General features: G+C 38.0%; 3 protein-coding genes across 4 annotated transcripts; 2 read left to right on the plus strand and 1 right to left on the minus strand.

Annotated features, from left to right (window-relative positions):
• Window positions 1–12,071: 12,071 nt before the first annotated feature.
• On the minus strand, window positions 12,072–15,860 carry dynlt2b (dynein light chain Tctex-type 2B). The gene is made up of 5 exons (XM_080473433.1): window positions 15,617–15,860; window positions 14,735–14,868; window positions 13,835–13,904; window positions 13,109–13,172; window positions 12,072–12,959 (listed from the first exon to the last, which is right to left on the minus strand). The coding sequence occupies exons 1-5, from the start codon at window positions 15,661–15,663 to the stop codon at window positions 12,912–12,914; spliced, it is 363 nt and encodes a 120-aa protein (XP_080329559.1). The 5' UTR covers window positions 15,664–15,860; the 3' UTR covers window positions 12,072–12,911.
• LOC308115729 (receptor-transporting protein 3-like) lies at window positions 15,338–19,147 on the plus strand. Of its 2 annotated transcripts, none has more exons than XM_080473432.1 (3): window positions 15,338–15,706; window positions 17,193–17,363; window positions 18,531–19,147. In XM_080473432.1, exons 2-3 carry the CDS (start codon window positions 17,200–17,202, stop codon window positions 18,856–18,858), a joined length of 492 nt encoding a protein of 163 aa, XP_080329558.1. In that variant the 5' UTR covers window positions 15,338–15,706; window positions 17,193–17,199; the 3' UTR covers window positions 18,859–19,147. The 2 variants fall into 2 exon arrangements, with proteins under 2 accessions (XP_080329558.1, XP_080329557.1); XM_080473431.1 differs by having other exon boundaries at window positions 15,354–15,642.
• A 2,416-nt stretch (window positions 19,148–21,563) lies between these two features.
• On the plus strand, window positions 21,564–26,263 carry LOC308116100 (5-hydroxytryptamine receptor 3A-like; the record flags this gene model as incomplete). Its single annotated transcript, XM_080474090.1, has 11 exons — window positions 21,564–21,599; window positions 21,708–21,782; window positions 21,911–21,965; window positions 22,142–22,305; window positions 22,785–22,829; window positions 22,970–23,076; window positions 23,731–23,900; window positions 24,009–24,166; window positions 24,285–24,495; window positions 25,323–25,508; window positions 25,695–26,263. 11 exons carry the CDS (start codon window positions 21,564–21,566, stop codon window positions 25,970–25,972), a joined length of 1,485 nt encoding a protein of 494 aa, XP_080330216.1. The 3' UTR covers window positions 25,973–26,263.
• Between the last annotated feature and the right edge of the window lie 492 nt (window positions 26,264–26,755).

Here is a 26,755-nt window from a genome sequence, read left to right on the forward strand (position 1 = left end):
TTTAAATATGTAAAATGTGAAGACAGGAAAAGTCTCCATAATGTCTACTTCAGCATCACAGGGGAGAATGTGTGAAATACATATAAAGATGTAAGAAAGAAAGGACGCACACATTTGTTTTGGAACGCAGTTTAGAAAACAAATACTGAGAGACTCAGTAATGTGGTGGAAACGTGTAGGCAAGCCAATAAGAAAATATAAAACAATGTTTGTAATGCAAGGAAAACAAGCGTAATCCTGGTAGTAATCCTTTGCTGGTGTTGCTTTTTCTACGGCAAGATATTTCCTTTGTCCAAGACAATTAGAAGAACGTTAAAACAAATAATAATTTTTCTAAGAACTCACATGACTGTGATGTGAAGATTCATTGCAAATCATAAGTATTGTGTATGAAGATTCGGCAGATACTGTTTTTTTCATCCCATGGGCCCCCACATTCATTATAATCATAATAATATAACTTAATATGAACATCATCAACAAGTCTGACAATCAGCCAACAACTACTGCTGTACTTGCAGTTACACAAAACGTGTGGTGTGAAACTTTAGGGCTGTTGAGGCTTTGTAGAGGGGAGAATGAAGGTAGGTTTTGACGATTTGATTATTTGACACAATCCACATAATCAGAAAACAAAAGAGGTTTTTTTTATTTTTGTTGTTGTTGTTGTTTTGCTTTCTGATTATATTGAGAAAACAAAAGGAACACACTTTGTAAATTCACTATGTATAATTTGAACACGGAGAATACATTGTTCTCTAAACATTCATGTGTGTTTTCAATATTGGTGTAACAAAAACAATGTATGAGCATTGCTCTTTGTATTATTATTTTGTTTGTTTTGTTTAAAACTTTATTGTGGTCAGTGTCGTTCCGCAAAGTTAGAACAATGTGATGAATTGAGATGTTTCAATAAAAACTGTATATTTCTTGAGTTATCTGATGTTCCAAGATGTAAACTGGGGATAAATGTAAATGTCTCCTCATTTACTTGTATATTTACGTTTTAATTACTAGTCACTGTTCACCGTATCGTCAAGATATGTAGTATTTTTCCAGTTGTTTGAGCTGTTTTTTTCTGGTTGGTGCATGTAATAACTGTTTTCTGTGTCATTTCTTTCACTGTAAATAATAAAACTATAATAAGGAAACAGGAAGAAAAGCCACTGGATATGATACAGGGTACAAAATAAAGACTTTGTCGGAATGATTGGCTGTTTATGATTACGTGGATCAGTAAGTCAGATATGTGAAGACATTAAATAGATGAGGTGAATCTGGCTTCAGTTCACCACCTCATCACCTGCACCACCACTTCCCCCGTCTCCAAAGTTGACATACCAAAACACATTCTCCCACAAAGTTTATTTTTTTTCAAGATCACAAACTTTCCGTTGGAAGTGGCGTACGCATCTTTCAGGACCCGTTTTGTGCGTAGCCACAAATCTGGCCCCCGGTCTGGGACAGATGGTGTCCCTGAACCACAATTTCCCCCAATACTTCTTAAAAAGTCGAACAAAAACTCAGGAGATTGGCAGAGCTCGATGTATATTCTCGCACAGACGACAAACTCAAGTCAGATCCCGATTCAAAACATGCTTTCTACGTGCTTTTTTGTAGCCTGTTCGAACTTGGAACTCATCATGAAAATCATTCAGACTTTCTGTAACTCACCGCGTCAGCTTTCAAGGTTTCTTACCTTTCCAGTTACCCAACCTGTTTTTACCCATGTTACATAACTTCTCTGTTTATCCCTACTGAATCATAATTACGTCGGCCAAGGACGTCACAAAATCATCAGCGTATTTTTGTTTGTCTGTCTGTATGTCTGTTAGCACGATGACATCAAAACTACTGCACAGATTTTGTCGAAGGTTTCACCACAGATCCAGCTCAACCTTGGACGGACGTCAGAAATCTGTGTTTGCTCGTGTTTCCATTGTACTTGTTGATGCCAATTATTTCCTGAAGGCCGACTCTTTGAAATGTGACTTTTCTATCTCGGAATCAATAGAGTGCTGAGCCTCACAGTCAAATGGTATCTAGTTTGAGTCACTTACTAAACAATGAGGCATTCAAATTGTTATTCACAGGTATGCAGGACAGAACATCCCTTCGACTCAGCTCCTCGCATTCAAGGATGCCGCTATCGGTGGAAGTAGTCAACAGATCCACATAAAGAGCCAGGAGATGCACAAACACACACACTCACACACACACACACCCACACACAAGGCGAATATATGCAATTGCACATGTTTGTCAGGAAGAATGTCAATGGCGGTGTCTCACGCCATTAACTCCTCACTTATCTTTGACTATATCTTTATTTCTATTTTAGTTACTACCTAATTATGTTAGACCATCAAATGCATACAATGCAATCAGAAAACGTCTTTTATATCCTCATCACGTCAACAGGCAACAGTTAGCTGGGATTGCTTGCAGTGACCATGCACATGATAGCGGTATAGAAGATGGATGAATGGAAAATGCAGTGAATGGTAATTCTCATTAAATCAATTCAAAGTTCTTTATAAACTTATTGCAGACTGGACAAGGATGCGGCAGTCTTACATTCTGTACCTCAAGTGACAAGGCTTTTAAAGGTAATCACATTCCTCACAACCTATGAACTCTAAATTACTAGAGGCAGTGAAGGGTAGTTTTTTTTTTTTTTTTTAACCAGCTATTAATCTTGTATCAGGCCCTCAGGAAGAGTATAATTGATTGCTCTCAAGAGGACTCTGCTCTGCCGCTGGCATTATGGCCATCTTCAGCAGACTACGAAGGGTAGACCATGGGATGGCAATCTTTGTGACCAAAAGACACATTTTTGTGATTTTCCACCAAACATAATTTACCCGGAGCCACGAAACATGTTTAACCTTGACCATGAGGCGAACACAGCTTGTAAAGTTTCATATATACAGTAGTTTTGAAACACGTACAAGAACAGAATCTTATGTTGTATTTATAAAGTTTCAATTCCAATTTAGAATGGTAAAAGTTTCGTTACATTTTCAGCTGTTTTGGTACCAGAGTTTCATCCTTCTTTTATAGTATTTTTCCAACAATTTTGACTTTTTAGAATAGAATAGAATAGAATAGAATAGAACAAAATTGAATAGAACAACTGTATTAATTCCAGAGAGAATTCTTTTAAGCTTTGCTCCAAACAGAATAAATAGAAAGAAAGCCAAATATCAAAAAAGATGGAAAAAATGAAATATTAATTTGAAATATAAATAGTCTTTAGGTAACAAATATAAGCACAGAAAAAATTACTTCTTTTTTTATTATTATCTATTAGCCCCTTATTAGTCCACTACGGTGGCCTGGAAGTGCAAAACATTAGAAACTTCATTCAGACAACACTTCAAAATCCAGAAAACACTACAAAATCAGTCTCCAGTGATGTAGTCAGGAACTGTTCTAACTTTTTTCACGGAAATATGTAAATCTGAAAAAAAAAAGAAAAAAAAAGGCTCAGTCACACTTCTTTGCTGTTTGTTTGTGACGTCATACACTTCACCAACCATCAGTTGATGTATATATTTTCCAAACGGCATGCTGTCTACCCAGACTACTTTTGCTATCTACCAGTCGTAGATCATAATCGCCTCTTATTATGGTGCATCATGAAGAACTTGTATAGATACTCACGTAAAGCCCTAACATGATGATCAATTGAAGTGTTTAGCATGGAGTGGGTAATTGAGAATATGATATCATTGTTTTTGTAAATTTTTTCTTAATTCTACATTTTTACGTCGCCATACCTGCATTTCGACTGCAGGAATCTTTCTCCAGTTACGACAAGGTCTAAATTTAGTTCTGGGGTAATATTATACCTCAAGAAAAGTCTGGTCGTGGGAAGAGTCAGCTGAACATGTTTGATCCAATGACGACTAGTTTTATCATATCCAACCCACCATAAAAACTCATCAGCTGTGTGACAATTGATTATCTTCATTGATCACCACTGCAATATGAGACCTTTGATGTGTCTTGTTCTTTTTTAGTTCTGTTTTAGTTCTGTTAATATAAAATAAAAAATGTGTTTATTCAAAGTACACTTGAGATGACTCACTTCATCCACGTAATCACTGTGTACTTTAGACTTTTTTAGACTATTTTGTTGTAAACCTTCAGCAGACATACTAAATGTATGTAATTGAGCCTGATTTCCACCGTTCACTCTATGAATTTGTTGTTTTCCCATTTTGTCAGACAGTCCTCCCGAGGCCACGACTACTGGAGATCTGACACAATTTTGACTTGTATTGACATTGAAAAAATACATTATTTATATTATGCAATTAATGTTACCAATTAGATTGTACAAACTCCCTATGACTTGGATCAATAGCTGACTGTTGTGTTGGGTCACATAAAAATTGCTCAATTCTTGATTAAGATTTGCAAAGAAAAAGAAGAATAACACCAACAAATAGTCACTTGTGGATTTTGAAGCAGATGAATAAATGGTACACAAGAGTCGCATGACTGTTATGTGGCCCGATTGAGAATTCTTGACCACAATACAGAGTCTCTCCCGAGTCCAGTCCAGTATCATTTTGTCAACATAAGTCAAGCAGAATGGAATTATATAAGAAGTGCAGAAGGTGCTGGATGTGGAACCCAACATGGGTGAAAACCAGGAATTTCTATTTCTTGTGCTCTATAATTGATAGAAACTGAATTGGGAAGGTTTGGAGATACGTTTGTCACATCCGTAATGACTGAAAGACCATGCAACAGAAAAGAACGGGAATGTTTTTCAATTGTGGCTCTGTGATGCCCTATGAGTCACATAAGCGAGTTCTGGTGTCCTATTTCAAAAAAGTTTGGAAACTCCCCCTTAAAATCCATTTGGATGAAGGCTTCAGTCGTGAGAATCACAACAATTTCCTGATTGCATGACGAATTCAACACATACAAGTGTGCTAAGCTAAAATGCTAGTGAGTCCTTCAGAGGAGTAATAGGGGCACTTCACTGGAGGCTGCAACCTGCTGTGATTACACATAAAGCTTGTGACTCAAGTGACACCCTTCAGGTGTCTCACCTTGTTTTACTGAAACTCTTCTAGCTGGGATATCAACTCAGAGAGACATGACTTGAATAACACAGCTGGTTTTTCTATCATGGCTGGATTGAACAGTGTAGGACAGCTGTATTTCTAAGTCATAATTGCATTAATTAACAAAGACAACACCAGGACATCACGGACTAATCGTCTTTTATACCTCATTTCATTTAGCTGACATTCCCTGTCCCATGAACCAATGGATGAGTTCCTAAACATGTAAAAAAAAAAAAAAAAAGATGAGCAAAGAAGCTTGATATGTTGGTGAATAAAATGCAATGTTATTGGAATAATTTTAAGCTTCTTGGACAGAGTTTATGTATTCTCTGTGTTTTTATTTGGCTCCATTAAATATTGTTTTGCTATGGCATCAACATTTAGTGGTGTGTATGTTGGGACCAATAGCCTGAGTGACTGTGTGTCCTTATGTTGCTGATATGAGTTTATACTGCTTGAAGGTGAATGGTACACTTGATGTTTTTAACGTATGTAAAAGGGGCAAATAGAATTATATTATTCTTTTCGGAACCTCCATCCATCCATCTTCTATACAGGTTATGCTGTTCAGAGGGGTCCTGCAGCCAATCCCAGCTTACTATGGGTGAGGGCGGGACATACCCTGGACAGGTTGCCAGTCTATCTCAGGACAACCACACATACTCACATTCACACTTAGGGGCAATTTTCTGGGGGACCTAATTGACCTAACATACATGTTTTATTTTTTTCTTTCTTTTAAAAATGTACATGTTGGTAATTGCAAACATGCAAAATTGCAATATTTGTTCATGAATTAAATAAATCATTTCAACTTGATTTTTTTTTTTTAAGGGAGGCTACCTTATTCTCCCACAACTGGATAATACCTGCTATAAAGAAATACTTTAACTTTGGCTATTTTAACCTTCTGACGGTGATAGTCGCCTTCACAGTTTCCACCTACTCAGCAAATAAGGTATGAGAGCTTGACAGTGGAAGATAGTGTTCCAAAGGTTCTCCGCTCATAAATAGCTGTTGGTAATCATGTCACAGCCAACACTCCCAAGAGGGGGAGATCATGACTGGAGAACAAGGACTTATAAATGCACAGGCACAACTCCTCAACGGAGAGTATCAGCAAACTCTGAATGCACAAACACAGACACTCCTCACTTGGACCCATCTGGAAGAGTGGGAACTCTCGGGTGAATTACTGTGACCAATTGGAAGAACATTAACATCACACTGGTGAAACAAATCTGACTTCTTATATATATATATATATATATATATATATATATATATATATATATATATATATATATATATATATATATATATATATAGCTTTAATTATTTGTCTATTTATTTATTTATTTACCCTTTTTGTTTTGTTTTTCTTTGTTTTGTTTTTATTATATCTTATTTCTTTCTAGATTAAGTTAACCCTCAACTACAATTGTCCATGATATACTGTCCTGGTTTTTTTTCTGTTTGTCTTGGAAAACAAAGAGAAAAATCAATGAAGACTAAAGTGGAAAAAAAAAAAAAAACGAAGTTAAAAATCAAAAATGTACTTTTGACAACGTATTCAATTAAAGAATAAATGAGATGGCTTGCAGGAATGAAAGCAGAACGTATAACAAGCTTTGGTAATCCAAAAATGTCTGACACTCAGTGTTGTGGTGAGTCACAGTTTATTGCGTGTCATGAAAAGAATCAGTTTTTCTTTCTGATGTCTGAACGTCAACCAGATAAGGTATCAATACATTAATGAAGTCCATGAGTGCTAGAAGCCACTGAAATCACCTGTGCGGGAGTGTTTATGTACATATTACCAGCTAAAACAATGGAAGTCATAATAATAGAAATTAATAAAACAAAATAAGTGATCTTGGTGGCAGTAGCAATACCAGAAGAAAATTATCTATGCATATTAATTAGGATAAATAGCATGAGTGTACTGATGTTTTTAATGAGTAGTACAATATGCATCTGTGTAATACATGATTGGAAAGACCTGTAAATCTCTGTTTCCGCCTTCACCTCATACAGGCATGTCAGTCGGCGGTCTGCATACAATGGATCCATCTGTAAGTACTGCTTTTATGCCCTACATGTAGACTGGAAGGCTCGCATTTGTCATCCTCCATGCGATGCACAATCGGACCTGTCCTGACTAAAGAAGGTCCCTGAAGTGTGTATAGAGGCAATTAAACTGCCCTTCCGGTAGATTTCACATGTGAAGATCTAATTCCTCTGACACAAAATCTGATCCACGCAGCTATTTGTGTCGAATAGTGCTCCACTCGTCTAACAGCAAGATGGCCTTCTCATCTTTAGCTCTTTAGATACCCTTTGTTGTATCTTGTGTTTTCACACCCTTCAAGGTGTGTAACTTCAACAGTCGGGTGCCGGAGGGGCTGCTGGTTTCATCAGTGGCAACTCGACCCTGAAGCAGGTAGTACTAGATAAAAGGTTACCAGTAGTAGACCTGACTGGGCACATCATCTATGTACAAATAGATACAGTATAGAACATTTTCATGATTTTCACAATCTTAAAATGCCTCACCTTGTATTTCATATTCACGTAATCTCAACTGGAGCAATTTTGGGTTCAAGGGAGAAAAGGGGATCAAACCTCCCTACCTATACACATAAACAAATCAAAACACACCTGGACATGCCCACACAAGTCCTTTTGATACCATATAGCCTCACAGATCATTTATTAAGGTTCTAAAGGAATGAAGTTATCTTGCGATAACAAGAACGTTTTTCCATTGTAGCTTGATAGACTTTTGAGTTATAGTGTCTCCATCCCCGGTGTTCATCTTGTTCTTAATCGAAAGCTAAAAGGGTTTTTTTTTTTGTGTGTGGAAATGACCTTTGAATTGCAGACCTTCTTGTCTTGATTTATCATTGAAGGGACAACAATGCAGAGATATTTACTTCAGGTATGTATCACTGAACGTAAAACCCTCCGATTTAGCAGCATCACAATGTGGCTGTATAAAGACTCTGTGAAACGTGGCAAAGAAAAGACACCTACAAAAACGTTTGTGTTTAAAATATCCAGATTTATTTTTAAACCGCTTTGAAGAATTGAATTTGTATAAATGAAATGAATGCAAGAGTCCTGTATAAGAAAAAAACAACAACGAAAACAAACTATCAATAATTCTGACAAGACATGACAGAACATTTAAAACCTATCAGAGTATACAAAGACCCCCACAGACCATCAGTAGATACTTTTCCGTTTCAAAAATCTGTGTCTGTTGCTAACCCCTTTGAAATGATTACTTCAATTTAGATCAAAGATGAGAGACAATCAGCAGAAATGTGTGAAAATCTTGATTCTATAATTCATGGCACTTTATTCATCATTTAAGAGAAACATAGATATGATGACTACAGTAGATTTCACTTACTTTATATAGCACTTTTCAACAGCTCGAACAGTCCCAAAGCACTTTACATCGCTTGTCCCATTCACACACAAAAAGAATGAATATCTACAAAAGAATATGTACAAAAGAATGTTTTCTTTGAAAAATGTTTCTCATCGGTTCCTGAATCAGAACATCCTCTTTATTATTGCAACGGATCTTTTTGATATGACACCAGGTAAAATCATAGTTTGCATCGCTGATATACAGCCCGTACATGGTACAAAATCCTAATGCGGTTGTGGTTGTGAAAATGAGCTGTAAGGATGTTAAAGAAAACAGTATCTTTTGCTTTCTTGGAAACAGACAACCATGACATCGGAAATATGAAGATTTGTGTCATCGATCCGCAAAAATACTTCATGTTGGTGTAGGTTTCACACTTTTAAATGTATCAATAAAAGAAATGAAGAAAAGTTAACCCTGACCAATCCATTGTGTGCCATGAGTGTGCAGAGTCTGAGTTCCTCAACACCAACAGAGTTGATGAAGGACACCAAATAGCTGCCTCTCTGCTTTTTCATTGATGCAAGCAGACGTTACTCAGCATACCTGCAGAGATCCTCCAATTATTCATATGCTGTGTTGTATAGTTTTTCACTGTCGCGACAGCCCTTCACAAGATATAACCAGTGACTCATGCGTGTATGAATAATAGATGCTTTGTACAGGTACGTGAGAAAAAAAAAGAAAAAAAGACACGGGAAGGGAAGAAAATGAGAGACATTTTTTTTCCTCTGCTCCTCAGCTTTAATTTCACTCTAAAATATCACAGTATTTCTAGTGACTGAACTCGGCGACCTCACAGGGATGAAAAGGAGCAACGCAGTGCAGCATTGCTCTCAGAAAACTTAGTCATTAGAAATAACTTTAGATGAAAAAGAACAATCTTTGATGACGTTAATTCGGGGCAGCCGGGTGGAGGGTTGGTCGCTGAGTCTAGATGAGTTGTATTCAAGTTCAGCAAAGATTCTATTTTGCCAGAAAGACAGCCTTTCCAAGGTGCTGCTCCACAAAAGGGACGGCCACCAGTCTCTGATTGCAAGTGTTTGCTGCCTTTGGCTTGATTGAGGCATGAGAACCGAGGTGAGGGTTATCTATTTAATGACTAGAGACATGGAAGTGAATGTGAGTGGAAGCTGCTGGCACTCTGGTGGTATGGCAATCAGAGGAAAAAACTAAAAGGGATTTTAATGTTCATAACGGACGGGTTTAAGAAAACTTGTTTGTATAGTCCACTTACCTCAATTTGAAAAATAAAAAAGGAAACACTTCTTATGTCACTTCTTGCATTTCTTTTTAATAAAAAAGCAAAAAAAAAAAGCATCTGATATTCATTATTCTACCTCATTAAAGCAATGAAATGAGTCCCCAGACTTTAACCTCACATGTTAATTAAGATGAATATGATTCCCACATGTTTTTTTTTTTTTTATGGTTTTTTATCTGTGATCCCAGCAGCATTTATTAATTGTGTCAAGCCTTCTTATTCTGCAATAAATGTTGTGCTTCCAAGAGCTTTACCTGATCTGAGGGTGCTCGCTTAGTAAAATCAGCAGTGAAATAAATGGTCAGTTTCAGTTTTGGATGACCACGAGTATCCATGGGCCATGCCACAGTGTTGTGTTGGGTTCATGGTTAACTGAGCTGGGCGGGCGTTAGGCCAGCTTCAGGCGACTGAGCCGCAAAACCAAGTTGATACAATCACTGTAGTGATCCCCAGTACAACTGACTAACTGAAGGCCAAGTTCTATATAACTGGGGGTATCAGAAACAACATCAAAACAAGATCGTTTCTATTGTAGCTGTCAGGTCTTCATTAAAAAAAATTAAAAATAATATATTTATATTTTATATTTTATTTTTTAAATTTATTTTATTTTATTTTATTTTTTCTTTCCACTTTTTCTTTTCTTTTTATTGTTTTGTTTTGTCTTATGTTCCGTATGTGTTCACTTTGTGGTGTTGTATTATGAAAAAAAAATCTAAATAACATAATGCTTAAATAAATAAATAAATAAATAAATAGATAGATAGATAGATAGATAGATAGATAGATAGATAGATAGATAGATAGATAGATAGATAGATAGATAGATAGATAGATAGATAGATAGATAGATAGATAGATAGATAGATAGATAAACAATAGGTTTGTGGTGAGAAGCTGCTTTTGTTTGTTTGTTTGTTTGTTTGTTTGTTTGTTTGTTTGTTTGTTTGTTGACTTCACCTCTAGTTTAATCCATCGGGGACAAAATGGCAAAATCATCTCAAAACAAATCTTGCAACGGTTTGACAAGTAGTGGGCTCATGTTTGAAATATTTGCATAATGATACATACTAGATTCAAAGTGACTTGGGACGACGTCACCCTGAAGTGTTTTTTACTGTAACTCTGCAAGCGCTGCGTGGTGGAGGCTCACTATTGTTAAGAATGTGACCGAGAAGAAGCACAGCCTGATAGCAGAAGGTGTACAAGTTGTGCCTTGTGAATCAGGTGTTTTATCTTAAAGACAGTTCACAAATGAATCCCCTGATTGGAGCCCACGAGATAACAGTAGACGGTTTGCAGAAAGGCTCATTCAGAGGAGGGAGAATCTATCAGTCAGGTATTGGAACAAATAAAGTCTTTAAGATAAAGTTTGGGGACTTTTAGTCGAAGGTCTAATCCATCATGAGCACTCTAATGGCTGCACTGCATATTCCTTATAGAAACCAGCAGATTCCAATCTTCATCAAGCATTACAATTTAATACATTTCTGATTACTAATTAAAGATTCAATTCCAAAAGTCATTTTCTAACAGATTAAATGAGATTTCTTCGGCAGGTCAGTAGACGGTCATGTACTTACATATCACTCAAAGTTACATCAGAATCCCAAGGAAGTGACAAACACCTGAGGAAAACTCTTTGGGACCGGGAGGCTCCGTGACGCAGATGTTCAACCAGCTTAACTATTACTTCACACTGAGTGACGCCTCGAGAAGGCTGCTGCCGCTGCGTGTCTGCAGCACGAGTCGGTGTGATTATGTCTTCCTTTTTATGCTTGGCACATTTTTGTCCAGCGTGTCTTGATTGTAAGTCCATGTCAGTCCCACCAGGCAGCCTCTCATGTGGACTCTTGCAAGGCAATATTGAGAGAGAGAAAAAAGAATTGTAATGTAACAGCGTATAAAATAGAGTTTTTATTCTCCCAAATTTTCTTTTTTGTAAATGACATACACATTCTGAAGATGTTGTGTTTCTTTTAACATCAGAGTGTTCAGTTCTAGTCCTTAAGGAGATTGGACTTGCTTGAAGTTTTGAAAATGTTTTCTTTAATCGTAGTTTATCTCTTGAATTCTGGTATTCCTGGACAGCACTTAGGCGAATCACTGAGAACAAACCCACGGAGTGAAACACCTTTAAAACGTTTGGCAAGTCCCCTCGCCTTCACGACAAACTTCTAATGTACCCGGGCATGGAGGACGGAGAATCTGTGGATCCTGGAGCATACCGGTCAGAAACCAGAACCAAATATATGCACAAGAAGAGACAAAGAAAAATGCAGTGCTACAAGAATCAGAAAGATTTTATTGCCAGGCACTAAAAATGTTTTACATTTCTACAGTTACAAAGAAGTTTTTTTTAGTTGTGCTAAACACAAAACAATGAACATTAAATATGCGCACTCAAAAAAAAAAAAAAGAATGTGACTAATAATATGTGTTGGTGGGAGGAAGGGTGTCAACTGGGGGGAGGTGGACCACGACTCGTCAGTCTGACTGCAGATGGGAGGAAGGTGTTCTGGTGGCGTGAGGTCCTGGTCTTGATGAGCCTTTTGCCGTTTGTGTGAGAGGTGAGAGGGGTCAGCTGCGATCCGGGCTGCTCGTCTCCGGGTCTTGGAGGTGCGCAGCTCCTGGAGAGGTGGGAGAGTGAATGACCCCCCCCCCCCCCTCAATGACGGCAGTGTAGAAAGAAATGTGTTGGAAAAAAAACCCTGTAACAATGTCTGCTTATAACCGGTCTGCTTATAAAATGTAAATTATGTAAAAATGTCCAGTAAAAACATTTGATGAAATGTGATATTCTCATCCAACAACACACTTTTCAAGACGGTCTAATTCATTGAGGTCACAAAACCCATGAAATAGACCTTAGTTTTGAACGCCCACCCATGTCAGCTCGAAAAAAACAAAACCAAACCTGTAACAGGTCCTTCTTCATTTTAGAGTCACTGCGTCAGCACAGATATGCAACACTCTGATCTAAACAAGCAGCCCTCACACATGGCATTACTTCAAAGCGCCGGTGGCCTGAAATGCTGACAGCAAGCCGTCGGATGGATCTTCAGGTGTTCAAGTCTTTTTTATTTGAAGAAAACCTCCGTCCTCTATCATTCTGCCCTCAGTAGTAATAGATTCCAAAAACTGCCACCACACAGAACAAGCTGTCCTGTGTGTGTGTGTGTGTGTGTGTGTGTGTGTGTGTGTGGGGGGGGGGGGGGGGGGGGGGGGGGGGGTACAACAACAATAAATCAGTTCATTCACAAAATCGGTCATTTAGAAAGTTTGTCACATCTTCATCACATTTAAAATACTCACGTTCATAAAAACATCTTCGGCATAGTTGTCTGTGTCCGCATCCCAAAGACACCTGGCGGCCATTCTGGCAAAAAAAAAAAATGCAGAAGGACGATGGACCATGTGACGAAAGAACTTATTTTAACGTAGCAAAGGACTTATTTCTAAACTTTTTACATTGTGATGAAATCCAATTGATGAATGCAAAACGTTGCCGAGTCAGTTTAATTATAGAGCGAACTATCATGATCTAATGCTGGGCTACAACTCACTTTATATTAATTACTTCAAATTACTTGAAACTACTTACACTTATAACGCTGCTTCTGTTCTGTTGGCTTCTAATTGAGGCCGGACACAGTTTTAACATTACTGGCATTGAGCCAACTTTGAGCTCTTTTAACAAAATGCTCAAGCAATAAGTGTCTGCTAATAATAAAAGGAATTAGCACCTGCAATTGTATTATATTAAACCTATATCGACAAATGAAGTATTCTATTGTGTTCTATTCTATAAATGGCAGATAACATGAATGTGGAATCCAAACAGAAAATGCATGGCGTGAATATCAAAATGTTACAACCCTTCCCACAGTCAGGGTGAGCTGACGAGAGCTGTCCCATCATGGGCCTCCATTCATGTTTTATAATGTACAATTATGAAACAAGGTCCATGATAATGACTGAAGCTATTGAAAGGTATTCATTTAATGTGCTTTATATATATCATATTATTATTGCACTTACTTGACTCCCTGTCCCCGCTGCTCTCCTATAACCACTTGCACAACAAGCTTATACCGGTGAAATCCAGCACCTGTCAAAGAACAGAAACATTGTGCGTTAATAATGTGCCTCAGAAACTGGAGAAATTAGACAGGTACAAAACAAAGTGTCCAAAATTATGGATTATAAAAACTAAAATTACAGGAGGAAAAGATTTAACTATGCTCTTGAAAGCCACTGTCCTGATATATATAGTATTTATTTTTTTTTTGGGGGGGGGGGGGCATTTTGGATAAAACTTACTAGTTCTATGTGTACAATGCTTTTGTCGTATATTTCATGTTTATTTAATATATATTCTAATTATATGAAGAAATCAGATGAACTGACTGGAACAAATCACGCCTGCGTAGGGCAAAGAGGACAAAGCAAGCAGCGGCAACACAATTTGTAGCATAACAATTTAATGACATAGTATATGATTGTGACCATAAAATACATTTATTTTAAATTATTAGCTCAAAAGAAACGAGAAATGCAAAATCCAGTCATTTCTTTGTATTTTTTGTGTGTGCGTGTGTGTGTGTGTGTGTATGTGTGTGTGTGTGTGTGTGTGTGTGTGTGTGTGTGTGTGTGTGTGTGTGTGTGTGTGTGTGTGTGTGTGTGTGTGTGTGTGTGTGTTTGTTTGTCATTTTATGGAATCAAATATTTTTATCGTGTATTTTTGAAAAAGAACTCCACACCGGACACTCTGCTTTGCAAAAGAGTAATATTTCACTGTCAATTACAACTGAGAAGACAGAAAACTAAGGGAGCTGTTCCAAAGTTTCGACCGACAGACAGACAGACAGACAGACAGGCAGACAGGCAGACAGGCAGGCAGGCAGGCAGACAGACAGACAGACAGACAGACTCACTCACTCTTCACTTTGTCTTTGATGCAGTCTGCCAGTGATCGAGACAGACCTACTGCTTCCTCTTGGTCGTACTGCACACCTGACAGTCGCTCCCTCACAATTTCTCGAATACACTCCTTCACAATGGCCGGCTTAAACCTGCAAGATTTGGCCATTAACAGCAACAACAAAACACGGTGAACTTCAACCACAAAAGGAACAGAGGTCAAACAAAAAAACCAAAAAAAACACCAGTAATGTCAGTGAAACTGGAGTTACAGAGATATCGCAATCCCTTGATGATTTTTGTGAGATAATATATCAAATGGGTGGTGTGTTTATTAACAGTAATTTGTGAAAAAGGGACAAACTAAACAGTAGTTCAGTGTACCTAGAAGCCTGTCATTTAAAGGAGGAAAGTGTTTCGCAAAGTAGAAAAAGCACCCACCTATGGTTAAAGTAGTGTTTCTCAGATGTGATCCTGTTTGACTAAATGTTTTGTGTATTTGTTTACTTGTTTGTTTTCCCTCAATTGTCACGTAAAAAGTCGCACTATATTCCTCGTTTCGATACTGTTTCAACCCTTTTTGACACGTGACTTATCTTTTGGAGCGTCTGTAAATATGACGTACAAACACAATATCACGAGACGCATGCTTGGTCGCTTATGAAGCAGTGAAGTGGTGATAGTATTATCTTAAGTTTCCTCTACCCAGGTCAGTTTAAGATATCAACTATAGCTGCCGTCATGTATCTACGGCTCTGAACAGGAGATGACCCGCAGGAAGCCAAACACTCGTATCAGGCAGCGAGCTAACAGACCGCCGTTAGCCACGAGCTAGCAGGTTAAGATGAGCTTCTGCAGAGAAAAGATTAAAAAAACGCAATAAGTCTCCCGTCGACTCACTTGTGCTGATGCTTCGGACGTATGAGGTAGGCATCGGACCCCTCCATCAGCGTATCCTCGCAGAACAAAAGCACGCATTTAAGAAAAAAGGTGAGACTGCGAGCAAGCTAGCGCCCATATGGTTGTATCCGTTGCCATGGCGACGTCTTCACTGCACTTCCTGTTACAAAGTAAGAGTGGGCTGCACTTCCTGCTCCAAAGTAAGAGTGGGCTGCGGTTCCTGTTACCAAAAAAAGAAAGTAGTAAGCGTGTGTGTGTGTGTGTGTGTGTGTGTGTGTGTGTGTGTGTGTGTGTGTGTGTGTGTGTGTGTGTGTGTGTGTGTGTGTGTGTGTGTGTGTGTGTGTGTGTGTGTGTGCTTCACTTCATAAATGGAACATGTTTTGTTAATACTTGGGACATAAATAAATAAATAAATAAATAAATGAATAAATAAATAAATAAATAAATAAATAAATAAATAAATAAATAAATAAATAAATAAATAAATAAATAAATAAATAAATGAATGAATGAATGAATGAATGAATGAATAAATAAATAGTTTAGACTGCAGGAGCCGAAGTGAGTCAAAAAATGCTAAGAATTCTCAAAATCAGCATTCACACAATCAACTGTCAGTAAATGACCATGAAATTTAAAATAGTTTGCCACTTCTGACCCTTTTACCTTTATCTGCTTGCACTGTAACTCAGACATACAAGTACTTGTTAAAGAACTACTCTAAAAATAAAATGTATCCTTCATAAAGCTAATCAAAGACTCTACTGATACGGGGGGGGGGGGGGGGGGGGTCATAAATATTTTGTTTTTAATAAGATATTTTTTGAAAAATTAAATAAAAAAAATGGACAAGACATGGAGTTCCTATTTAAAATATGTAATAAGTCTTTAGCTAATAGATTAAGCCTCTGTTGCTGTATGCTCAGGTCAGAAGGAAACTCACAAAGCCCTTAATACTGATGCGCATGAATTCTGGCTCATAGCCTAATGTAGTTTAAGTCATGTTTTCTGAAAACATGTGTCACTGATAAATTAACGTACTAAAAAATGCTTTATCAACAGTGAGCAATGGATTTATCACTTTTATTTCCTGTTTCGTTTATTGAAAAACATACGACGGGCTGAACAGCTGCTTGAGTGTTGTGACGTGTGGAGCGCCATTGGGCGGCAGCACTGCACGAGAAGGCAAGATTTAACTTTCCATTTCTATCAGCAGTGCTTAGGTTTATGCATTAATGAAACGGGAAGAAGTGAACACTGCCCCCTTGAAGAATACGGTACACCGAATCATTGCCAGTGTGTGTGTCATGTGGAAGTCAAAACAACCTTTGGTTTCCACTCTTACAGGCCGCTACACAAAAAAAACAACAACAAAAATCAACCTTGTTTTCTTTGAATGATTATAAACACTGCAGCCCTATGTTCACTCTCAAAACCTAGACACACCCTACTGTATAAAGCAGCAAGAAATGAAACTTAGAAAAATCTGACTTTAGTTTCGTTTTCCTGAGAGTTCTGACCGGCTGGGCTGCAGTTGTCGGATATAAAAGGCGCCTGTGAACACTGGTTCCTGCAGTTGCAGGATGGAGCAGTCACAACTGGACCTGGCGACCTGGACAAGAATCTTCCAAGATGAAGCGAGTGGTCTCCTAAGAGGACACTACTGGTGCCTAGAGTTTGATTACTCTATTGAAACTACAAACTCCTGGAATGATTGGAAGGAATACATCAGGAACACAAGTGCAAGGTCTGTGTTAATGACTATTTATCGTCAATTATGTCTGAGCGGATTATGTCTGGCATTCTGTTGGTTTCATAAAGTGAAAATTCAATAGAGTGAATATAAACGTATATTAAATACACGTGACTTGATGATTTCAGTTTAGCTTTCTTGAAAATTTTATTTTAAAATACAATATAACTAGATCATTTTCAACCTGTATTACGCATATATAATCACTAAAAGCTTAGATATTTATTAGGGTTCAGTCTTCCTTCGTGGCAATGTAGGAAGGTTTTATCAGCACATTTCCTATGAACGTCCAATCTTTGAATTTTGTAAAGTTAAATTGTAAACATTAGTACCTACTTCAAATTATCTCTGTGTCTTATGTGATTCCGTTGAATCTCTTAGTTATCAGATGTTGCAAATTTCAATTTAGGCAACGGTGACATTTACAATGAAGTGATTGTTGTTATTTTTAATGTCAATGTTAAGATTGCAGTATTTAAAAGTGATAATTATAAGCATTGTGAAGTGAACCACGCAAAGGAATTGAACGTGTAGAACTTCGAGTGGTGTGTGTGTGTGTGTGTGTGCGTGTGTGTGTGTGTGTGTGTGTGTGTGTGTGTGTGTGTGTGTGTGTGTGTGTGTGTGTGTGTGTGTGTGTGTGTGTGTGTGTGTTATACACAAAAAAGTCTCTGAAAGTAATAATGTATCTTCTGTATAGAAAGTCCAAATACAACAATTAAAAAAAAGGCTCTCCTTCATGATCTTACTGGGCAGATAAGTAATCAAATATATAATGACATTGTAAATAATGGTTAAATATATATTAAGTTTGTTTTCTTGAATATAAAAATTGAACTATCAAACAGTATGCTCAGAAAATTATTAGCTCAACAAACATTTTGTGTTCAGATGAGAAGCACTTTTACGCTGATGTCTCGTCCCCTTGTTAGTGAGAGAGCAACATGTCACACAAGACAAAGTTCTGGAAAAAGAAAAGCTTTTATATTACATTGCAGTAATTTCCATTTCACCAGTAACCCCACAGGGGTTAATATCTGGTGTTCATGTTCAAACATTTCCAAAATGCACTGTATCTCTCTGCCGTCATTACTCACATTCCAGTTCATGTCAAGCGTATCGTTTGTGTGCTGAGGCAGTGTCTTTGTTCATCTCTTTTCAAAGGTTTCGATGCACCGACTGCGGAAGAACCTGGCCTTCTAACCAGGTGAAGGTCGTTTTCCACATGCGCTTGATTGGGACCATGGGCACCGTCAAGATCAGACCCTACCGCCAGAACTGCAAGGTCTGCACCACGGCGCCGATGGGGAACCCAAGCATCGAGGAAAGCAACATCAAGGTCCTGATGGAAAACCTGGTGAAGAAAATAAGAATCAAATGTTACCATGAAAAGCTGGACGAGGGCCGCCATTATTTTAAGGCGTATGATGTCGAAAGTCCCCACGAGCCGAGCCACTGCGAGGCTTGTCTGAAGGGCATCTGTAACCAGTGAGCAGAGTTTTCTCTCCACTTCTGTGACGCTGCATGATGTTGCTTTTCTGTTCTTCAACCAAAGTTGTAGGTCATACAAAGTTTGGTATTTAAGCTGTCAGTCTGATTTGCATTTATATCATTAATCTCTCATGAAACTTTAATCACGCATGTAAATTTTGCTTTTCAAATGTTATTTAATGTTGAAAGTGTGGAAATGAGCAGAGCGAATGAAGCCTTTCTTTTCCCCCCACTGTTATTGAATGAATAAAGTTTGATGTTTCCATTTGGAAATGGAATGTGGGTCTCACTATCAAGAGTTGTGCTGTTCATACTGTCAAAAGTCATAAAGTCACAGAAGCAAAACTCCAAATTGCACTGATCCTCTCTTGCTTTGTCTTTCAGCATTTAAAATTATACAGATAAGTTAACATTAGGGATGTCCCGATCACAGTTTTTTGCCCCCGATACGATCCGATTTTTCAGAATAGAGTATCGACCGATACCGATACTTTCCCGATCCGATACTTACATTGCTATTGCAAATATACTCAATAGTCTGTTTTGGGAGCAACTAAGATGTCTGAAGCTAAAAGCACAATTGGCAGAAGCTTTGTTTAGCTAGAAACTATTGTAAAACTCACTTATTGAATCAAAATTCTTCTCAGAATGACTTAAGAACTCATTTAAACTTTATTCAGTCATAACAACAAAAAAAAAACAATTACACTCTGCAGTCTTGTATCTCTTATTTATGTTAACCTAAACAACTTCACCTGGATTTTGTGGCAAATAAAAGAAATTAAAAATGAAACCCAGTGAATCAGTTTGACAAACATATAAAGTATAAAAAAAACTACAACATAAACAGTATTCAGTCACCAATCAGAAGAACCCAATTCCCAATTGCCTTTAGGGACGCTGTGACTCACCAAACACAACAAAAACGCAGAAGAAGACAGACCACATAGAAATTTAGAAGTAGACTTCTGCACATAAACACATAACACATAAACCACTATAAATAACTCTAGTTTTATAGGTCTATGGCCCCGCTCCGCCTGCTTCTAGCTTCTGCAGCTGGACCGGAGCTTCTCGTCCGTTATTGTTGTGGTTATTAGGTGACGTTGCGGACCGCGGTGGGGGTAGGAGGGGGGCGATTACGTTTTGTTTTTTTCCACGGATGATCGTCTTTGCTGAGCTTTTTAGATGTCTTATCAAATCAGTTGTGTTTAACGAAGCTCTGGTGCTCCACCTCCCGGGACTGTGGTGAAGCAAATAGTACAACTGGCCGCTGGACTGGTTTCGTTGTCAACCTTAAAACATCTCAGACTGCTGACATTTTATCCACTCAATGTCTTTAGGCCGCTAACGTCAGTTTACGGCAGGTCGCAAATGGGGCTCGCTTTACGGCACCTGACGTGAAAACTTTTTTGTTTTTGTTTTTTGTTTTTTAGATCTGCAGGGTGATCGGCTGGATTTGCCGATTCCGATCAGTCACAAATCACCAATATCGGCCCCGATCCGATATCTACCGATCGGATCGGGGCATCCCTAGTTAACATAAAATGGAGATTTTTCATTTTTCATCAAGAATACTACAAGGTAGGGTTGGTTTCAGGAAGATTGCGTTCACATTTCATTTTTAACTTAAGAACAGGCAGGGAAAATGAAGTTATGAAATCTGAAAAAAGTCAGATATCGTACATATAGTTACCCTCACTTTATGAGCTAATTCTGAAAAATCGGGGGATGATTAGTAAACAACAATAATTGATTCAACAATATGATAGGAGAATAAACAGAAGTTAAGAACATCTCTATAAGTATGATCAGTGGTGTAGTGTAAATCCAAAATACTAAAGCAACCATAAGTTGGTATCCCTGACAAATGACAGGCTGCAACAACTCGCAACTGATAATATTGGCTCAGAATGGTGCTGAATTTGTACTTTTTGTTTGCTTCACGGGAAAGGCTAAAATCCCAGCCAAACTAATATGGAGTTCCCCTGCATGTTGCACAACCCTCTCGCTCAGCTCAATAAACAAGAGGCCTCATTCAGAGTGCAGGGAGGACTCATCACACAACACGATCAAGACAAGGACGAGAGTTCCCTAAAACACACACTTAATGGTGAAACATCCACACACAGAAGCAGAAAACAGGTTGAAAAAGAAACAATGACTGATCAACACTGTATCAAACGTCTTTGGGAAAACTCAAATGTGACAGGTGAACAGCACCAACGAACTTTCAGTGCACAGTTTTTGGAGCTATTATGCATGAGAAGGCACAATTTAACAATAAAGTGATGCATCATAAAGAATATTTGGTTTGTCGGTGCTTCAGTGAGAGAATCACTCTCTACTTCTGATGCATGAAACTTCATTTGACCTTGATGGAAGAAAACAATATATTTATATAATGCTAAAGATTTGAGTGCGACAAGGTGTGGACCCACACCAGAGTACACGTTTTCCCACATGCATCATTTGCCTTCAACCGACAGGTGCAACACTGACGCCACCGTGGTCATTCTCCACCATCTGTAAGTCACACACTGCGGTGTTCTGCAACAACTGTGGTTTGAGTTCGCTTTGCATGAAAGCAGCCACAGTGAAACCAGCTGCCGTTCTTGAGATCCCCCGCCACCCCACATCATTTGCCGGGGGTTTGTCCACATCACGGGATGGTTTAAAGTGGCAACATGTATATCTGCTGCACAAATGCAGAGTTTAGTTTCACAAGCGCTCGTCTCTCAGGTAAGTATTGAGCACCAGTGTTTGCCTGAGCTGACTGTAACGTCAAAAAAAACGACCAGTACTTTTCTTAATACAATAATAACTAAAACTTTTCATTTCCATCCACAGACACAAGAACCCAAGAAAGTGAAGAAGGATAACTTCCTTTTGAACAGCATGGCGTCCATGGAAATGTCCCAGAAGGTATCGTAAATTATTTATTGCAAAAGTGTTTCTGCTACCACAGTTATAAGAACTGAATGGATTACCTGTTAGTAATCTCTATAATGTTTCCCATCAGTTTGAACGGTTGCTTTGTGTTTTGTCAATAGGGACTCCTTCCATTGGCCTTCTTCACCCTGCTCATGTTCACTTTTGTTATGCCAGGTAAGCTTTTGTTGTGAAGGAAAATCCCTAGAGGGACCAGCATTCGTAACTCAATATGAGGGACAGACATCTGATGAATAATGTGTGTTTACAAGGGTTGCTTTTAATAAGGAAAATAAATAAATTCAAAGTCAGTGCTCGCTCACACAATTCCGACAACGCTATCCTCCCATCAGCTCTGTTGAGTCCCATCAATGTGAACTGCTCTGAACCGAACCAACCCGCCCTGCTCAAGGCGCTGACTCCACTCTTCAACATGAGCGCCGTACGGCCTGTCATCAACCCAAAGACCAGCATCAACATCAGCATCATCTTCACCTTGTACGGGATACTTGGAGTGGTACGTTCAGCTTTTAGTATACACTGATGAGGCAAATGCTTTGCAGTAATTGTGTGTCATAGAAAAGATGATTTATTTGTCATGTAAATGTAACACGGACAAACAATCAAAAGAACCTTCATGAATATGACATTTTATAGTTCTGTGTTCAACCTCAAACCCCATTGAATCCAAAACATTTCCTTGTGATGTTGTTTCCACGTAATCACCTTTAAACTTATTTCAAGTATGTTTTTGTCATTATCAATTTTATTTCTCTGGTTTATGGGGAAAGTGTCAGATCACGCTTTATAGTATATATAAGAAGTATTCTTTTAATAACATACTTTGTTGTTTATTTTTTTGGTTTGTTTCATTAGTTGTCTGTCAGTTGAACAAAGACTAGTTTTTACTTTAAGGCAAAGAGCATGAAAACATTAGAGTAATAAGATACTTTGACTCGGAAAATTACACATACATGTATATTTCTGTCATTTAAGGATGAAAAAGCCCAACTCTTGCACACCTACATTTGGTTACATTACGTAAGTAACACAGACATCCAGTTCTTTTACTTCACCTGTGATACAGAACGATTGTAAGATTATATATAATTCTGTTTATTAACATCCCAGCTCTGTATACTGACATCCGTTTTTTGTTTTTTTTTGTTTGTTTGTTTTAGTGGTGGTCAAATGAGTTTGTCACTTGGGATCCAGAACAATGTGGCAGTTCCAAGGTTTCTCTACCCAGAGAGAAATTTTGGGTTCCAGATATTGTAATCAATGAATTGTGAGTTGCCAAACCTGTATTTTAAATTCTAGGAAAGAAAGAAAGATACTATCATTTAACTTTCTGTGCTTTGTTGATTAAATCGCCTGACTATCAAACCCACAATCATTTAACCAATATTTGTCAATTCATTTTTTTCATTATGCAGCTAAAACAGCCGAAGGTACTGAAGTTCTGAAATTTTGACGTGAATGAATATTTCATTTAATGAGACTATTTCTAGCCACCTGGGCACATTTGCGTTGAGTATTTGCAGACCATGTCAGGCTTAATGGCACTTATAATATCTCAACAACTGATCACTACCTAATCTATAAAAGTTATTGAGAAATACGTCATTAAATACATTGACAGACTCATCCTTTAAGTAACGTTGTGTCTGAGGAGCATGCGGTTTGTGTGTCGTTGGTTGATTAGTATAAGGAAAGAAATCCCAATCCATTAATTAAGAAATATAGATCAAGTAAATCAGTTTAACACTAATAAAGAAAAATGTGTTTTTTAGTTGGTTTTTTTTAATTCAATGACATGAAAAATATTGATTTGTTTTGCTTTTTATATTGTCAACACAGTTATCCAACACAGACTCTTCTGTTTTATTACTTTGTATAAAAGTGCAATTTCACAGTCTTGATGCTTTCTCTTGTTTTGCAGTATGAATGAAAACACAGCCCCACCAGTCCCGTATGTGTACCTCCATAGTGATGGCCAGGTGCATGACGCTCACCCCGTAAAAATCATCAGCTCCTGTAACCTGGATATCTATACCTTCCCCTTCGACATTCAAAACTGCACTTTCACTTTCAACTCCTACATCCACTATGGTATAGAAACATCATTAAATATCTGTAGTTCAACTCATGATGATGATTCTTCTGGGTTTTCTTGAGCCGAACTTTGTAATTTTCCTCCCTGTTTTTTTCTCCCTCCAGCATCTGACATAAAGGTATTGCTGGGGAAACCTGTGAAGGAAATCACCGAGCGCTCCAAGCGTGTGATGACCACCCTGGGGGAATGGAAGCTGCTGGACATCACTGCTGATGACAGAAATTTGACTGACAACATATTTATAGACACCCTGGCATTTCATGTGAGTCGTACACCTCAGTAGCTGAAACCGAAAGACTTGACAGCAAACCCAGATTTGCAGAATTTGTGTGAGAAATATTTGTGGATCACTTTATATTTGTCTGTTATTTTGGTCACAGATCAGACTGAAGCGTCGCGCGACTACGTATGTGGTGAACCTGCTGCTCCCCAGCTGCTTCCTCATCACGGTGGACCTCTTCAGCTTCCTGTTGCCTCCGCAGAGCGTCGACCGGTCTTCCTTCAAGATGACTCTCATCCTGGGCTACACCGTCTTCCTGCTCATCATGAATGACCTGCTGCCCGTCACTGGAAATGCCATACCGCTCATAAGTGAGTATTTCATCCAGTAATATTACCTGGAGGGACGCATATCACAATACAGGTGTTTGTGTTTAGAGTTGATCAGAAACAACTTCCAAAAGCAGAACTACTGTGATGAGTGAATCACACGTGGATATCTACATAGATAATAACATTATTCCAAGGCAACAAATACACATATCTTGAAAAATATTTCACGGAAGAACAGCAATTAATTATTTTTAACGTTTCGGGATTTGGAAAAAAAAAGTTATAAATACTTGAATAAAAAAATGAAACAAAACAAAAACATAATAAAATATAAACAAGCCCATACAGTGTATCAAAACAATCTGATGTGATCTGATGTTTCACCTTTAATTTGAGATCATCTGAGTCAGGCATTTGGTTTATTTTGACGCTTGTCTCTGCTTCTGCTTCACAGGGTATCTTATTAGTGATATCTATTCATATTCCATGGAGATATCAGGACTAATGGAATCCAATTAAATATGAATGAATTAATCCAAAAAGAGCTTTCAATAAAAACAAAAAAACATACCTGCATTTATTTATTTATTTATTTTAGTTTTTAAATATTATTTATTTATATATTTGTTAAAAAAATTTTTTACATGTGCAAATTTTCTTTAAAGTAACAATAGAAACAAACAGAATGACTAAAAAAAAAAAAAAAGAGACACTCATCCAAATGCGTAATCCAGAGATCACTCGATACACTTGACTCCAATTTTACAATATGTGCGTCACATGTTCAAAAAAGATATGCAGTAGGGTAAAGAATTTATTCTGCGTTTGAGTGATTTCAGCGCTTCTCTCTTCCTCCTGTGCACCAGATGTGTTTTTCTCCCTCTGCCTGGCTCTGATGGTCGCCAGTCTACTGGAGACGATTATCGTTACCAACCTGTTGTCTGGTGCTGCTGACTTCGATCCCGCCCCGAACTGGATCCGACGGCTCATCCTTCAAACCCTGGGTCCCCTTGTTTTACTGCCACAACGGCGCAAGAAGCCAAAACATTTTGGTGAGTAGTTTATAGATACTTTTACTGAGAATACTGTAAATCATGCATACTGAAAGATGGAGCCAAATTATTTATGCTGTATTAAAAACAAACAAAAAATAACAAATACACAACTCTGAGGTAAACCAATTGAAAGTATTGTAGTCTGATTTCGATTAATTCCACTTTTTTATTACCTAAAAATAGAACTAAAGACCAAGACAGTGGCGGCGAAGAATGAACCCATAGAGGCAATGAGGAGCCCAGCGGAGGAGGGCAAAGCTGTGCAGGAGCTGAGGAGCCTGGGCAAAGACCTGCAGAGCATCCGCCTTCTGGTGGAGAAGCAGCTGAACCAGAGCGACAGTGAAGAAGAGTGGATCCAGGTGGGTTTCATCATAGACCGCCTGCTGTTTGGCCTCTACATCCTCTTCATAACAGTCAGCTTCATTACCATCATCGTTATCTGGGTTAACTCCTATGGTTAACAGGGAATCTGCTAGTTGTTTTCAAGCGGCTCCACTTTAATCGAAATGTTTGTTGAATTAGAGTAATTCGTTTTCTGGAGCCTAAACATGTCCAGGATACTGATAATGTGCTGGGTCATTGTATTGACAGTTATAATAGTTTGAATCATGAGAAGTCTTATAATCATTAGAGTTTAGAGTAAATATATATTGGCCTTTATAATATCTCCACTAATCCAACAGAAATAGTTGTAAGATGTTTGTGTTTTACTGTGTAATCTTAAACAAAATAAAATTACTTTGGAAAATTTCATTCAGTTTTCGATTGACATTCATTTCAGACACGGATGTTTGTCTTTTTATTACCTTTTGGAGTTTTTAACGTGTTATTAAAAGGTCAAATTCTGCAGCTATGCTACCTGACGCTAAGCTAATGAACAAGCCTCTCAAAAACATTTTATTCCATGGTAAAATGACAGCAGAGACTTTTCTGACAGTTTCATTTCACAAGTCATGGAATAACAACGCGCTAAACACTGACTCAAGAAAGTGTTATTTAACTTGAAACGTACACGTCCATTTCTACTCTGCTAATCAAAACTTTAGACAAGCAGCTTTTAACAAAACAAAGGTTACAACAAGGGATTTCTCGTTCTTCGGTGACAGTGCAAGAACATCCGTCTGGTCTCCTCTCAGTCACAAATAAATCAGTGAGGTCTTTTATTGAAGACAGGCAATGACATTCACCTCACACTCAGCACTGTGTCTTAATTATTAAATCTCTCCAACTTGTATACAAAATAA

The sequence above is a fragment of the Lipophrys pholis genome (assembly GCF_963383615.2).
Source record: "Lipophrys pholis genome assembly, chromosome: 10".
In the NCBI taxonomy this organism is placed as follows: domain Eukaryota; kingdom Metazoa; phylum Chordata; class Actinopteri; order Blenniiformes; family Blenniidae; genus Lipophrys; species Lipophrys pholis.

What these genes read in the sequence shown, in the direction of transcription:
- LOC308115729 (XM_080473431.1), top strand. An exon ending in ATCAGGAACACAAGTGCAAG is followed by an intron (nt 17,364 to 18,530) that starts GTCTGTGTTAAT and finishes CTCTTTTCAAAG; the next exon opens with GTTTCGATGCACCGACTGCG.
- dynlt2b (XM_080473433.1), bottom strand. Translation starts at nt 15,663, where the DNA reads ATGGAGGGGTCCGATGCCTACCTCATACGTCCGAAGCATCAGCACAA. An exon ending in CGTCCGAAGCATCAGCACAA is followed by an intron (nt 14,869 to 15,616) that starts GTGAGTCGACGG and finishes CAAATCTTGCAG; the next exon opens with GTTTAAGCCGGCCATTGTGA. An exon ending in CAGCGGGGACAGGGAGTCAA is followed by an intron (nt 13,173 to 13,834) that starts GTAAGTGCAATA and finishes TTTTTTTGCCAG; the next exon opens with AATGGCCGCCAGGTGTCTTT.